Source organism: Nelumbo nucifera, chromosome 1, assembly GCF_055504915.1.
Source record: "Nelumbo nucifera cultivar China Antique chromosome 1, China Antique-T2T, whole genome shotgun sequence".
NCBI classification, from domain to species: domain Eukaryota; kingdom Viridiplantae; phylum Streptophyta; class Magnoliopsida; order Proteales; family Nelumbonaceae; genus Nelumbo; species Nelumbo nucifera.
This window is the reverse complement of record NC_142649.1, coordinates 44,892,544-44,909,701: the sequence shown is the minus strand read 5'-3', so window position 1 is coordinate 44,909,701 and position 17,158 is coordinate 44,892,544. Positions and strand designations below refer to the sequence as shown.

General features: G+C 34.6%; 1 protein-coding gene across 1 annotated transcript; it reads left to right on the top strand.

The window, feature by feature from the left end:
- Positions 1 to 8,013: 8,013 nt before the first annotated feature.
- LOC104586296 (protein NRT1/ PTR FAMILY 4.1-like) lies at positions 8,014 to 15,557 on the top strand. Its single transcript, XM_019200659.2, has 6 exons — positions 8,014 to 8,157; positions 8,324 to 8,426; positions 11,019 to 11,236; positions 12,852 to 13,256; positions 14,435 to 14,523; positions 14,697 to 15,557. Exons 2-6 carry the CDS (start codon positions 8,333 to 8,335, stop codon positions 15,436 to 15,438), a joined length of 1,548 nt encoding a protein of 515 aa, XP_019056204.1. The 5' UTR covers positions 8,014 to 8,157; positions 8,324 to 8,332; the 3' UTR covers positions 15,439 to 15,557.
- Positions 15,558 to 17,158: the final 1,601 nt, after the last annotated feature.

Genomic DNA, 17,158 nt, shown 5'->3' with positions numbered 1-17,158 from the left:
GTTTTTGAAAAATTAAAGAGATCACTTAACATCACATGCTAATATTTCCTCAGAGGGTATGTTTAAGTCTAGCGGGGTCAGCCTCAGGTATACTTAAATCCATGTTTAAGTCAATTTCTAAAACATTAGGGTATGTTTAAGTCTTTTACGCAATAATTAATATCAAATCTGTTAAGAGAGTAATTGCTATTGAAGTTGGTATTTGATTATGTTAAATGGAACAAAATGGTTGTAAATCTAGGCATTAATAAAAGAGGAAAAAATAATGAAAGAACGTGCACAAAACAAAAAGAAATAAAGAAGGAAACTGGGTTATTGACTGTCCGGGTGCATGGGCCAAATATGGAATCCCAAATGTCTTAAGTAAAAAAAGAAAATCTAGATCATCGAATGCCAGGCGATGGGGCCTATATTTGGAAGTAGATAATACATCAAAGCACATAATAGGTAACCAATGGCATACATTGATTAGTATATAATGGGTATAATGGGTATCAAGGAAAAGTGAAACAACGGAAACCGGTAATTATATTAATAGTTTTAGTGATTTTTATTTTAGTAATTTGTTACAAAAAATAATTTATTATTATTAATACAAATAATAAATTATTTCTAATTACTTTATAAATAATTATTTTTTTCATATTGTCTGTTAGTGTTCTATTTTATTTATTTTACTTTATTAATGATTAAATGTTATAATTAAATTAATCTTTATATTAATGTTTTAGTCATAATTAAATTAATCTAAGCCCAAGCTCAAGGTTTAAAACTTTAGGTTGAGCTTCATTTGATCTTCTACCTAACCCAACCCCCTAAGTTGCCCCCCTAAGAGCAATGCGGAATTCATAATTAGACTGGACCAAAACTAAGCACAACCCATGCATGTATTATTTTTGGGTTTTTAACTATTTTTAAATAAAAATTATTAATATTGAACCTGAAGGAGCTATGGGGGATGAGCTGCCCCCATTGTGTAGCATAATGTACAAAAAATATAAAAGATTTCACGCCAGATTTTGATAGTGTATTCTAGCCCTGCCCACACCCTAAGCATAATAATATTTGTCTGGGTGTGGGATAGGAACATGCTCACTCGTGTTAATTATAAAACTATGAAAATGGGAGTCGGGGGGGGGGGACCCTACTCCCTATCCCCGATCCCGACTTTGAAACAAATCCCCATCCCTAATCTCAATCCCCGCTAGGGATAAATATGACCCTCCATCCCTGATTCCTAATGGAGATGGGTTCTTTGTCGAGAACCTGAATCCCCAAAATTTTAAATTAAAACTATTTTTGTAAAATATATTTACTTAAAATAAGGGAATTTTTTAATATAAAATATTTTAAATATATTTTGATATAAAAAAATCATAAATATATTTTAAATGTATACACACACATACATAATAGAGGTTAGGGCAAGGCGAGGAATTCACTTCCCCAACTTCGTCCCCATCCTCGATTGGGTATCACTATCAATTGTCGTCCTTATCATAGAAACCTCTATCCCCGACTTGATGCCGAGTACCCAATAGGATGGGACCATTGCCATCCCTATTCATATTCAAATCTTCTTAATTGGTTAATTGTTAGAAAACTAATTTGAAACCTAATAACTAAAATTAATAAAAAATTAAATTCTAACAACTATTAAAAATTAAGAAATTAATAAAAATTAGTGAGTCATAAATTAAAAAATAAAATACATTTGAATTCTATTTAAAATTAACTTATATTATCTTATATTAAAATAATAATAATAAGTAAAAAATTTATTAAAAGTAATAAAATAACCCACTTGCATTCCATATAAATACTAATAATGGCCTAATTATAAATGTCATAAGACTCCTACTTAGGGATGATCATCTATTAGCCCAAACCTGGCTAAACCTACAAATTTTCAGGCTCAAGCAACTATTTTCTTCTAAGCTTTGTCTAGCTTAGATCTACACCAATCCCACACATAATGCAAACAATAGGACTATAAACAACTTGGGTTTAGTGCATCCACATCCACACTCGATTATGAAATCTGATTATTATGTCAGCTTTGGATCATATTCGGATTTAAACAGCAACCATCTTATTATGTTTAAAATGACCAAAAAAATTAAAAAGTTTTAAGAAAACCAATTATTTTTAAAGTATATATGTATAATAAATGTATTAAGTGTAAAATATAAAATTTATTAATTGTAAACTTTACATAATTATACATAATATGTATGTATACATAATTATACTGCATATATACATAAAATAATAATTTTTTATTGGACTTGAATTTTAGTTAGATCAAATAGGGTTAAACTTGCACTTAATCTGAATATTAATTGGATGCAAGTTCTAACATCCAAATCCAAGATAATCGAATTTGGAGTCAAATTGGCAATTGGATTTTTGGAGTCCATTGATAGCCCTAGTGGGTAGGGCCCAATCTAACCCCTTAGTTAAACATGGAAGTTATATACATATATTTAGATAACAAATTTTATATTAATATATAGACATAAACTTTTATAATAAACTAAAATTAAATAAAATCCCAACCCGAAGTCTTAAACCTTGAGCTCGACCTTATGACTAAAAAGCTAATATATAGATTAATTTAATTATGACTACAACCTAACTTTATATATTTGTTTATATCTAAGTATTTTAAATATTTAAGTAACATTTACAAAAATTAAAACATTTAATCATTAATAAAGTAAAATAAATAAAATAGAACACTAATGGATAATATGAAAAAAATAGTTATTTATTAAGTAATTAACAGTAATTTATTATTTTTGTAACAAATTATTAAAACATAGTATTCATTCCTTATAATAGTTATTAGTTTCCATTATTTCACTTTCCGTTGACAAATTACGTGCATCACATGGGTCCCTGCTGGCATTTAATCAGTGTTTAAATTTCATATTTTTATTAGTATTTATTAAGTTCGTTTTTAAGTGAAATTGAAATATTTTTAATTAGAGTTTTAAGGAAACCAAATAGATAAATGGAAGTGAGAAAGGATGTGGCCATGCTACATGACATCTCCTACTATCAGGTTCGAATCGAGGTATATCTAGATCTGATATGAAAACCCAATCAGATCTCACATATGGTGATTTGTATCTGAATCCATTAAGGAAAGTTGGATATTAAACAATAAAACATAAAACAAAAGTTTCTTAATGTTTAAATTTCTTATTTTTTTATTAGTATTTATTAAGTTGATTTTTAAGTGAAATTGAAAGATTTTTAATAAATGCTTTAAGGAAACCAAATTTCTTAACTTTTATTAACTATTATAAGATAAATAAATTTTAATTTTTACTAAGTTTTATTAATAATATTATTATAATATTTTAAAATAGGATTGGAATTAGAATCAAAATCGGAATCCTCAAGAATTAGAATTAGAATCACCTATTCCTAACATCTATTTGGTTCAGTCGGGAATCAGAATTGGATTCTAATTGTTGTTGTTTGGTTCATTTGGAGTTGGAATCGAAATCACCTATTCCTGACACCTGTTTGTTTTAGTCTATAATCGGAATCACCTATTCTTCTTAGTTTATTAATATTGTATTATTTTTTATTATTTTTAAATAAATTTATAATATTATTTTACTTTAATTACATTATATCAATACTAGTTTTATTACTTAATTATTATATTAATTTTAATTATATTATTTTATTACTTAATTATTATTATTATATTAGTAGTAATATTATTATTACATTAATATTGTATTAATATTTTATTTATACATTATTACTATTATTTTTAATAATTAATATCCTTTTTTGTTATTATTAATTTGTTAATATTTTATTATAGTACCATTATTTTTATTACTATTTTATTAATAGTTTATTAATATTAGGTTTTGGGGGGGTTGTCACGTGTTCTTTACTCCTTAAAACTCTTAAGTGGGGGGCCTAAATTATCCAAACGTCCATATCTCTCTCTCTCTCTCTCTTGAGTGGGAATTCCATTCCCTAGGGGGCCTAAAATATCTGACGTCTATCTCTCTCTCTCTCTCTAATAATATAATATATTGATAATAGTGTAAAACTTTATTGATGGCATGATAATTGTGTTCAGCTTTATTAATAACAATGATTATTTATTTATAATTTTTAAATCAAAAGAAAATAAGAAAAATACAAAAAAATGAGAAAATAGATAAATACCTTTGCTGAAAGGAGAGGGCTACTGACATGGACTGTCTTGTTTTTTAAGGGTAAATTGTTGAAACCTTCCCTAAAGTTTTTGATCATTGCTATAATATTCCCTGAAGTTTGATAATTTCAATCAACTCTCCTGAACTTTCTAACAAGAGGAACAAATGTACAAAATACCCATGCAGTTAATATTGAGGCTGGTTTCAACAGAAAAAAACAAAACAAATTTTATTAAAGTTGCAGCTTTACCTTTGAGTGATTGATATGAAGGGAAAACTTGAAAAACAAATCAATTTCAGAAAAGAAGTTGAAAGGGTTTGGCCTAGTGATTCATATTAAGAGAAAATTTAGAAACTAAACATTTTGGTCAAAAGTAATTTCATGGGTATTTTGGACCTTTTAATGCCTCTTTTTAGAAGGTTCAAGGGGTCTACATGCAACTATGTCAGAAGGTTCAAGGGAGGTGATTGCAATTACCAAACTTCAGAGGAGGTTTCAGCAACAACCAGAAGCTTCACATGGGGTTTCGACAATTTACCTATATTTTAATGAATACTTCAATTGTCATGGATAGTCATGAGTCAAGTTCAGTAACCCTCAGACTACATTGTCTTCCTCACCCGTTTGTTGCTAACAAGTTTTAGTTATGTTGTTGGGCACTATTTGTTGGTATGAGTGGCCAAATGCCACCGATTAGAATAACCTTGGTGTACAAATAAATCTTATGATTGATGGCTTAGCCTACACCAATGAGTAAAAGTATTTCTGTTCCTACTTGATTTATACTTGTCTTCATTTGGCTGAACATTCAATTGCCATCTCAACACAACACTTGTTTCATATGGTCAATATATAGTTTGGCTAGGTCCTAGGTAGTTGAGAAAGCTTGTACAGATAATCCTACCTAGTGGGACATTTGTCCCTAGCCCAATTGGCTGAACAGGTCCAAGTGCGACTAAATCCAAGCTGGTTAGTTACTGTTTTGGGACTCTCCGACAATCACTACCTTTAACGTTAAAAGAAGAAGCCCATATATATATGGCCCTATTCTAAAAGTTATGTAAAGGAATTAGCTATCAGTTGTGAAAGAAAAAGCTACATTGGATCTATGCCAAGAGTTAGTCAAGTGTATTAACCTTTTAGATCAATCCTTTGTCCATTGTGTTTTTGGTCACCAGAGGTGAGCGTCCGACCATTAACCGGTGAGACGACCTATTTCTGACAAGGTTCAGATGGCTATAAGGTTCACCATTTTTCAGGATCAAAAGTAAGAGATCAAATCAGTTCCTCACAAAATTGTCCCCCACAAGGTTCCACAGCACATCCCTGGCATGTATTGAAAACATTTCCTGATGATAATATCAGAAATAATGATATCATCATCGAGAGATGTTTTTAATACATGGCACGAGGATGTGCTGTGGGACATTGTGGGGGGACTGATCTGAACTCCAAAAGTAATAGCTTCCTTTCAATACTTGAATTAAACTTGTTTGTTTAAATTAGGCCTACTTACTTTGAAATGGGTAATCGTTTAACCAAAGCCCCAGTTTAAGGAAAGAATATGAAGTTTGAATTTTCTTTTAACAGTCAATTCGGGGAAAGATTGACACAAAACAACCGCATTGGGAGAAAAAGCAATGGAAACGCACCTTGTACAAATGCAATTTGAAAACAACTGGGAGCCGATCCAGAAAATCTCCCTGGGGAAGAACGATGTCTCCTTTCCAGATAGTCTCATTCTCTGTCACTAATATTGTACAAGTAAGGGTGTCAATGGGTCGGTTTTGGATTGGACCCCGTCTAGTCCAAAATTAATTTGGACGGATCAAAAAGACATAGTGGATTGGACCAATCTGGTCCAAAGTATTTATTAGATTGGACTGGACCTAGTCTGACTGTATAAATTTATATTGGATTTGATTGGATTAAACCAATATCTGGTCCATTGATATAAGATAAGAATATAAGTGTCAATGGACCGGGTTTGGGTTGAAATCAGTTTAAATTAAAATGAATATTTAAACAAATTGAACGGCCCAAACATTGAATCGGACTGGTCCAAAATGGTCCAAATTATTCATTGGACTGGATTGGACCTGATCGATTTGTAATGGACTTACATTGGACTGGATCGGGTTGGACCAAATCCAATCCAATTGACATCCCTATGCACAAGGATCCAAAATAGGGGAAGACTCTCTATAGTCATATTTTCCATAGAATCTCGTCCCTACAGGGAGGAGAATGAGGTTGTTTTGGTAGTAGGGAAGAAGGGAAAGAGAAGCAAACCATTTTGGCAAATTTCCTTAGCTGTAAGTAGGTTTTTGTCAAGTTCTCTTCTGTATCAAGATTTTGAATCCTTGAGGTAAAGGATGATGTAGCTTAATGGATTTGGTTGAAAGCACTGCTTACTTGGTTCAATGAGACCGAGGGCTGGGTAGGAAAAAGGGAGGAAGGAGAGAGAGTTAAAGAGAAAGCAGGGAAGGAATTCACATTTGCGGCCCACAACATATCCTAACCGTGAATTGGAAACAATTCCCACCGATGACTTCGGGAAATGTTCCCATGCACGCTGAGATGTGCATGTGGGGCGTTTTTGGGGTGCCCTCTGTTGGGCGCAGATGTGATCACAGAGAAAGGAGAGCACTCCTAGGACATATTTGGACCATTGAGTCAGTCAACCCAAATCTTAAATGATTTGGTTTGGGTGGATCAGGTGGGTTGGGTCGAAAATTGTCACCCTTTTCACACTTGTCATGCCAATATATTTTGGGAAAATTCCCAATCAGTACTTTCTACTTTGGTTTAAGTGACAATTTGATCCTCAAACTTTAAAATGCAATAATTCAGTACTCAAACTTTCAAAATGTGACAATCCAGTAAGCGAACATTCAAAGTGTGACAATCCAGTACCTGCCGTTAACCGGTCCATTAATTAGCCGTTAAGTGATATTTAAAAAGTAAAAAATGCCCTTCTAGTGCCATCTAATTCTTTTTATCAACCATCCAAACATTGACAAAAAGCTGAACACAGTCTCAAATCTTAGCCTCTTCTATTCAAAAAAGTTGGTGACTGTTAGAAGAATCTAGAATTTGGGACTGTTTATTTTATTGTCAATGTTTGAATGGTTGATAAAGAGAATTAAAAGACATTCTTAGGGCATTTTTGACTTTTCAAATGTCACTTAACGATTAATTAACGGGCTGGTTAGCAGCAGGTACTGGATTGTCACATTTTAAAAGTTTGAATACTGAGTTGTTGAATTCTAAAGCTCGGGGACCAAATTATCACTCGAACCAAAATACAGGGTAATGATAAGAAAATTTTCCATATATTTTGCCATTGTACTAACTATCAAGAAATAGCTCCTAAGAATCTGATAATTAAATTTTTTCCCACCAAATAAAGGGCACGTTAAACCACATAATGGAAGACTACACGGTAGACCCCATTCAGTTCTTCCAGCAGTTATGCAATTAATTGAGGTCTTCCCATGTCCAAAATAGACATCTGATTGGGTATTCTTTGCCTTTACTTTATTTGGGTTTTGGATGGTTTTATGGAGAGGTTGGACAGCGAAACATAACCAATGAGGCATCATGAATGATGCAACTATCAGATTAATGCCAAATAAGGTTTTTATGATGATGTATAGGACTTGGATCTGCTATTAATTGCATTGGTTAATGCACAACCCTCACTTTAATGATTATAACTTCTTTCTACCGTTTCAAACGCAAGTGTATGGGCCTCCTTTATCCTCTGAAATTTGGCCCAACTTACCCTTTGACATTGGTTTTCTCTCTTATCCTTGCATTTATGTTGTTCCTATCTTTTAGTCCATATATACCATCTTTATGAACAAACTTGGCTTACATCTCCTTCCACTTATTTCATCTTCAACCTTCTCCATGCTTGTTATTTGCATCAATTTGTAGAGTTTCTAGGTTTTATTGTTGGTGGGTGGAAATCTTCCTTCATCCTTGTTTTTAAATACATGGAAAATATAGGAAAATGTGTCTATATGTTTTTTTTTGGTTAATTTGTTACCATTGTTGTTATCTGATTAATTTATTTGGCTTTTTTTTTTCCTTTCTAACTTTTGTGGTCATTTTTTTAAGTTAGGTACTTGAAATGGAAATTGAAAGAGATGAATTTACTGACTGGAGAGGCAGAAGTATTCAATCAAAAAAGCATGGGGGAACCAGAGGTGCTACGTTTCCTTGTGGTAAATAAGTTTATTTGATTTAGAGAAGTTGTAGGTTCTCATGAAGCACATACAATTCATGTTGATAATAAGCTTAAAAGTTCATTTGTATAAAAATATAGCATGGATGGAGAGAGAGATCTTTGGTTTCTAAAAGCTTATCAATCTTCATTACAATCACTGGGGTTTTCTTCAATGTGATTTGTTTTTCCTTTTGAGAGTTCTATAAACAAATTAAAACAATTTGGTTTGAAAACAAATTAGTTCTTAAAAAAATGAAAGCATATGCTTAGTTGTATATGTTTTTTTTTTTTTTTTCAAAATTAAAACCAAAAAACACTTTCTTGAATTTCTGGTTTGAACAATATGTTTTCACCTAATGATCTCTCATCATGTTTCATAAATCATACAATATCTATATTCTAAAAACACATTCTTAAATTATTTCTTATTACTTAAACTCATATCCTTTGATTTGGTCTCTACTCCAAGACATTCTAACCATTTCAACTTGCAAATTTATCATAAAAATCTATTTTTCTAAATCAATTATCTACTTGTAGAAGGTGAAGCATGAAGTGTGTTCACATATTGGATTACTTTTTGACTAAAATTTTAGAGAGACAGGATATGATCTTGTGAAAGCGAAAAACATGCCAACATGCTTAGAGCATGACATAGCCACAGAAGCATCTCTTGTATTTGTATGTTAAATTCATTAGGCTGAGTTTGGAAGGAGTACAAATGCAAATATGTAGAGTGCAAAACCTTATATTTTATATTATTTTGTATGTATTTATGCTGTACATATTTGCATTTGTACTCCTTCCAAACTGAGCCTTAAGGAGATGTGTGCTCTTATAATGTTCAGACTCTTTTTTTCTTTAAGGAGATCCAGGTTTGTATTTGTTTTTTTTTTATAACTAAATTATAAGTTATATTAACTATTAATTAAAATATCATACAAAAATTCCGGAAAAAAAAAAAAACTTGGAGGAATTTAGAGATTCAAACTGGATTGTTTCAATCTGAACCGCTGAGACTTCGTTAAACTTTGAATGGGCCCGAACCCAAATCTGAGTCCAATGTAATTGAAATTCTTCAAATAGGACACCCAATTTGCACTTCTAATTCCCCTTGTTGGAGGTTAAGAAGGTAGGTCTGGAGGTCTATTTGTTAACCCTTCACTTCAAGGTTGCTGATGCTATATCACTTATCAGGAACAGAATTAAGACTGTTCACAGCTTATTCTTGATTACATTTGTGCTGTAATGTTCAATTTTCATGTTCCAAAGATATTCTTTAAAAGGGCTGTGAGATTGTTCTTCATTTGAGTGGATGTGGAGAGTTGTTACACCTGGGTTTATCTGGTCTAGAAAAGAATATGAATAAGGATGTGGAGAGTTGTTACACCTGGGTTTATTGGAAAACATGCTGTTAATTCAAATGCCAGAAATTTGGTTAATTACTCCAAATCCACAGCCAAAAAAAGGTCAGAACCCTGATCAAGGTTTGACAAGAGTTTCTTAACAAGCAATAACAATATATAATAGCAGTGAACTAGCAGACTATGAATAAGGATCCACTAGTGGTATTCTCATAGTAACTGATTCCCTCATTAATATTGGGCTAGCTAATGGTGAGACAATGTAGGTCTTGGCTCCCTTTCTTGAATGAATTTAGACACAGTTGAATTAATTTTGAAGCCCAAAATTGGTCCATCTGCTACATTTAGCAAGCTTCAGAGTTCAGCCCAATAAATTACCTCCGCATGGTGGAAGATAATTGCTACTTTTAATCCTATTCTGATCAGATAATAGCTAATGGTGAGACTGCAAAACTTTTTCTTCATGTTGCCAACGTGGTTTTCTTTGGGCCGAGATAAACTGTGAGCCTTGAAGACACCACTGTCACAGTTTTAACAATTTTTGCCCATGGATGGAGCCAATACCCAATTGGGCCATTTGCTCAAAAGTAGGTTGGGCTAAATTAAGGGTCTATTCGTTTCTTTTTTTTTTTTTTTTTTTTTTGGGGGGGGGGTGTTTATAGTTCAATCCACCCCTAGGGTGGACTGAATCCTGCCTGTGGATTGATGTCAAATTCACGGGCAGGATGTTGTTTATCTGGGGGGGTGGGTGGGGGGCACTACTAATAGAATACAAGGAGGCTGCGATTCAAATTTCTGAGGTGGATTGCAGTCTATTTATCCCTTTTTTTTGTATTTAATTGTATAGATCCCCCCATAGGAGCCATAATTCTTTTTTATTTTTTTGGGAATAGCACAGCAACATACTATTAACTATGGTTCAAAGTTTACATTGGTGCCCCACAGAGCGCGCCTCACAGGTGCCTCACATACACATCTCAGCATGCATCGGAACGCTCCGCTGGAATGGGCTGTGGGTGCTGGTGGGGAACGCTCCGCTGGAACAAACCACTGCTATTCCATTTCATCAAAATTCCTGATTTTAGGAGTTATGCTATGTAGGATGATCATTTTTTTTTCTTTCTTTTAGTTTGTTTGAATGAAGTGTTAGGTGTGCTTGTGAAGTTTAAATAACATTCTAATTCTTTTTTTTTTTTTGTTTTTTTACATTGAATGGCTCTATGCAGTTGTAGAAGTATTGGAAAACATGGTGTTCATTTCAAATGCCTCAAACTTCGTTACTTATTTCAAGTCTTCAATGCACTACCCAATTGCACAGGCTGCAAATATGGTGACAAATTTTATGGGAACCTCTTTCTTGTTCACAATATTTGGCGGCTTTTTCTCTGATGCTTTTTTCACAAGGTTCTGGACCTTCAACCTCTTTGGAATACTAGAACTAGTGGTAAGCTTATATCATTATTTGGGTTTCTTTTATCTGACTTGTAAGGCTGTGAACTGTGTCTGTTCATCCAAATTCAAATTCATCAGTTGATGCAAATGAAGATCAATTTGCATCATCCCCTAACAGAGGTTGTCTGCCCAAATAAACGAGGGAAAAATCTATAATGCGGAAAAGATATGGTATGGGAAGAGTTTTGACTAATCAAAATCCATCCATGAATTTTGATAAATAACACCTAATTGGTTACAACATTTATGATTTTAGTTGACTGATCAGAAGTTTTTCAGATATCATATCTTTTCCATATCATAGTCGAATCCACAGATGAGAAGGGTTGTGTCTTTTGTAATTATTGTGGACAACTCTTTTGCCATGCTCTTACAAATACCAATCTTGAATTGTCATTTCGTTCTCATGTGAGGGCATTTTTTCTGAAAGTGATGCGCCATGCCATAACCCTGAGTGTGGTGAAAAATGGGCAAAGTATGAACAGAATAGAATTCATGTAGCCGACCCCTATGTAGTTGGAATTAGTGGTGTCAATGGACCAGTTTTGGGTTGGACCCATCCAAATTAAAATTGGATGGATCAATGAAACTTATTGAATTGGACCAGATCAGACTTAATGGTTCAAAGTAGGCCTATTCATGAGCTGGGCTTCGGGTTGGGTCCATTCCAATTTTGGTAAAAACCAAGCCTAAGCCCGGCCAATGAACAGGTCTAGTCCAAAGTATTTATTGGATTGGATTGAACTTGGTCTATCGGTAATGAACTTATATTGGATTGGGTCGGATTAACCCAATATCCAGTTCATTGATAAAAGATAAGAATACAAGTGTCAATGGACCAGGTTTGCTTTGGAATCAATCTAAATTAAAACTATTTTGAACAAATTAGATGATCCAGACATTGAATTGGACTGGTCCAAAATTCCAAATCCAGTCCAGTTGACACAGTTGGAATAAAGCCTAAATGATAGTGATGATGCTTGTTTTGAGTGTATTTCAAATTGAAAAATGAACAGAAATGGCTATGTAATGTGTTGCTTTATATCTTTGCTATTTCTACTTGATTGGGGTTTGTCGATACAAATTTGTGAGAAGGTGCTTTTTAAATTGATCAATACAACTTACCATTTCTACCTGCAAAAGTTTGGGGTTGTGTCAAGAATACAATTTATTAGTTAAAGTAAATATTTTATGTGATATGATAAGACATTTTTCTCAAAAATTTGTATTGACCAACCCCAAATGTTACACGCAGAAGTGACAATGATATCAAACAAACACTTAAGTCTGGTTTTATTATTAAGGTGCTCATGGTGCTTTATTCTTCTCTATCTTACATGATTGAACACAGTTCGGGTCTCTACCCACATCTCACTACAGCTGTACATTCATGGAAGATGAGTTCACATGTCTGCCTCACAACACATCCCCGCCGTGTATTGGGAACATCTCCCTATGCCCAATACACAGCAGGGATGTGCTGTGGGGTATCTGGGGAGATGTTCCCAATGTACAGCACAGCTGTAGGGTAATGTGAGTAGGAGATCTGAATTGGATTGAACACGGAAAATGAAGATGCTAACCCTGGTGCCCGGTGCCTGATGCAGGGACTAATCATTCTGACAATCCAAGCACATAACACACAGCTTCAGCCACCTACGGGCCGAAAGCCATCCTCCTCACAATCTGCCATGCTTTACACAGGGCTGTACGCCATGGCCGTAGGTGTGGGAGGGGTGAAGGCCTCCTTGCCTGCCCTTGGTGCCGATCAATTTGATCCCAGCAACAAGAGGCTCATTTCCAGCTTCTTCAATTGGTTCTTCTTTTCGCTCTGCACAGGAGGCCTGTTAGCAGTGACTATCATGGTCTGGGTCCAAGAGAACATAGGTTGGAACTGGGGTTTCAAAATCTCGTTGATGGTCTTCTGTCTTGCTCTTTGTATTTTCTTCGTTGGATGCCCATTCTACAGATGTAAACGTCCGGGAGGGAGTCCATTAACTAGGTTTCTCAAGGTAAAGAACATGTTAACCATTCAAAGCCATGTTTGGATGAACAGGCTTCTGAAAAATCCATATTTTGAAATGAGCATTTTGAAAAAAAAAACGTTTTCTTTTTCTTTTTTTATGTATGGCTGGAGGCTGGTCATTATTTTTTTGTTCTTTCCCAAAATAGCTTCTTGCAAACATTAAAAGCTAAATGGAGTTTTTTTTTTTTTCTGCTTTTTCAAATGGGATCTTTAATTCAAAAAACCCATTTAGAGCATTTTCATAAAAAACCAAACAATGTCTTTTTGACTGGCTTTTGGCTTCCCCTAATTGAAAATTAAGCCCAAGAAGCCCATTGGAGAAGCCCCAAACGCGTCCCAAGTAACTTCGGCTATACCATCCAACTGGGTTTTATAACTAATGGGCTGCCTCTAGGCTGGATCTCTATTTGGGCCGTTCAAGCTCAATACTTTTGAGTTTCGACCATTTAAATGAAAAGGATTTCCACTTTTGCTAGAAGCTTTAACCTACGCAGAAAAGCTACACAAATCTGACCTCTTTTCTTTTTTCTCTCCAGTCTCCACCATTAATACCATGTGCTGCACACCTACCTTGCTGTTTGGTGATGACAAAATACATGAACATAGTAAATGTACCTCAAAATTAGGTCCAGTTGCAGCAATGTCAGTGTCATTTATGAATTATAGATATGAATAATATTGAGCCCATCATGAATTGGGCCTGAAAAAGTAGGCATGGGTAGGGTCAACAATATGAAACTTGAGCAAGCACGGCCCATGCTTGGCTAATTTGAGAACGCCATGCCAAGATGGGCACCATTGTAGCCATAGGTCTTCTCCATCTGCCATTGGCATTGAAGGCCCATTAGCAATTCCCAGTTCCCAATTCTTTAAAAGGAAACTCCTTTTTTTTAGTTTAACACGGTGTATTTCAAAATTTGTATGAAACATCACATCAAAATTTCAAAATGTTATATGGGCTACTATTTTAATTAAAGATTTCAACAATGTTACAGATGTTATTATAACGTATTGCTTTATTACCGGTGGTCTGTTGCACTAATTTCCATAGAATGCACCATTGATTTTGCCAATTTTTTTTTTTTTTATTTTTATTGGGGATATTAATAAACACCCTGCAAAATCATTCTGTTTTTCTGCTTTGTTCCTCCTTTGTTGTTAAAGGTACTTGCGTCTACAATTCGAAACCGGAAAGCATCCCCCCAGGAGAAGAATCAGAATGAAGTCGATGGGAGATCTCATAACAAGTTTAGGCAAGTCTCCTCGTCTCTCTCGTTGTGACTTGTGAGATTGGATGGCCCATTTGTGGAATAATAGTCCATATTGGTTTTATCTAATGGGCCCCATTTTATTCCAACTGAGCATGATGAAGGCCCATCAAACAAATTTTCTTGCACACTGAAGTGAGAGAGAAAAATACTTGCAGGTTTCTAAACAAAGCCTTAGTGGACAACACCATTAGTTCTGCCCAAGTTGAAGAAGCAAGGACCTTCCTTGGCCTTCTTCCCATCTTTGCAAGCACAATCATGATGAATTGCTGCTTGGCCCAACTACAGACCTTCTCTGTGCAACAAGGAAGTATCATGAACAAGAAACTTTCTCGTGGTTTTGAGATACCAACACCTTCCCTTGCTGTGTTCCCACTCACAATCATGCTTGTTTCCATCCCCCTATATGAGCGTATGGCCAGTTTGTTCTTCAAGAGCTCCTCTCCTAAAGGTTATGAACTGCACCCTCTCCGCCGGATCGGTACAGGACTCGTGCTGGCGTCTGGATCAATGGCCGTGGCCGCGGTGGTGGAATCTATGAGGCGCCGCGCTGCGAACAGGAATGTCACATTGTCGGTCTTCTGGCTGGTCTGGCAGTACCTTCTGCTAGGCTTCTCCGACATGCTTACGCTTGGCGGTATGCTCGAGTTCTTCTACTCTGAGGCGCCTGATAGAATGAGAAGCATGTGTACTGCGTTGTCATGGTGCTCAACCTCCATGGGCTACTTCCTCAGCTCTGTGCTTGTTTCAGTTGCCAACTCTGTGACTCAGAAGTTTGGAGCTGCTTGGCTGGGAGGAAACGATTTGAATCACAATCGTTTGGACCTCTTTTACACACTTCTCTGTGTTCTGAACTTTCTCAATTTCCTCAATTACATGTACTGGGCCAAACGATATTAGAATCTGTGGAGGAGAACAGTTGTTTGTGTTTTTGTTGAGGTACATTCTGTGATGCAAACATGTAGCTTCAACAGCAAGATTATTAATTACATTCTTTGGGCCTAGCTTGTGATCTGCAATGAACATGTGCCTAAACAACCTACAAGATCAAAAGTAATGCCCAGAGGCCAAAGGGCCCGTTTGATAATGACTGAAGTGTCTGATTATGAACTAAATGACTTGTTACTTTGGTTCAGGGAAGAGTGCTAATACAAATATGTACGGTTCAAATACAAGGTTTTGTTTTGTATTATGTACTCTTCCCAAACTGAGCCTTTATTTTTTATAGCATTCAAGGGTAATAGGGTATGATAATTAACCCAATTTGAGTTTTAGATATTAAGGCTGCATTTATTTGTGGTACTGATGGTTCAGTTTTTTCATTTATTTGCTTTGTAATATATATGATTTGCACTCCCATGCAAAATTTGCACTTTTTGTTTCATAAAAACTCACTCATGGTGCAAATTTTGCTTCTCAAAAATTGATGCAGAATTTGCACTGCTTTCCTCCTACCTCAATTCTCTCTCATATGAAATGGGGACTACATCATCTTGTTTCATGCCTCACTCCTCAACAAACAGCCCTTCTCCTACCTCTATTCTCTTTCATATAAAGCGGAGACAACATTATTTTATTTCTTACAAATACGGAATTAATTATTTCAATTATTGACTTCATTATTTAATTAATTATTGTTTATTCAAATAAAATAAATACGTAATTAATAATTAATTATTTCAATATTAAATATTTATTTAACATTGTTTAATCAATATTATGTTATTATATGATTACTATTAATTATTAATAATATTTAGATTTTAATTAATATTTATTAATTAATTTTGTTTATTATTATTTAATACTATTGTAAACTGTTTAATGTTAATTAATTACTTAAATTAAGTACATAATATTGCTTTCTTTTTTTAGATTCTCAAATAATTACATTTATTTATTAATTTATATTATTATTGACTAGTTATTGGTGGGTTGAACATTTTGGATATTTTGATCAATGAATTTCCCCGTGTCTTCTACAAATTAATTCATTTTTTATTCCTTTCCAATCATTTCACCTTTTCAAAGAAAATATTCCTATAATTGTACTTTCATGAGTGAAATTATCCATTGTCATTTTTTAGAATTCAGCATTTAAATCTCAAAATAATATTCTTTGCATTTAGATGTCAGAAAAACCAAAAAATCACAACTTTTCACAATGTTAAAGATTGTTAAAGGTCAGGGGTTAGAGATCAGTGCAAACAAACATGCCCTATGTCTAAGAGTGGAGCCAATATATATGTTGGTTCATTCCTAAATTTGAAAATTTCCCACTTGATGTAACTGTTTCTGGTCACGTATCATTTTTTGTGATGTATAAATTTTTTTGGCTAAGTACCTCGTTATTTGACCCGGTGGTGACGTGCCTTAGTGATGAGCTACTTGGTGGCGAACTCCCTAGTGGAGAACTGCCTGGTGGCGAGCTCCCTGGCGGCAAACTGCCTGGTGGCGAACTGCCTGACGGCGAACTGCCTGGTGGACTCGTCACTTGACCTGCTCCTAGGCGGTCCGCAACTCAGAGGGGGTGGAGCTCCCTGGTGCAGCGCAACCCGACTACCCTCTGCATGAGGTGATTTCCTCTCCTTTGTAGGCAGCGGGAGCTGAGGAACCTACG

Excerpts from the sequence above, each read along its gene's own strand:
- LOC104586296 (XM_019200659.2), top strand. The coding sequence starts at position 8,333 with ATGGAAATTGAAAGAGATGAATTTACTGACTGGAGAGGCAGAAGTATT. Across the intron at positions 11,237-12,851 it reads TTGGAATACTAGAACTAGTG|GGACTAATCATTCTGACAAT; the intron begins GTAAGCTTATAT and ends TGCCTGATGCAG. Across the intron at positions 13,257-14,434 it reads CATTAACTAGGTTTCTCAAG|GTACTTGCGTCTACAATTCG; the intron begins GTAAAGAACATG and ends TTGTTGTTAAAG.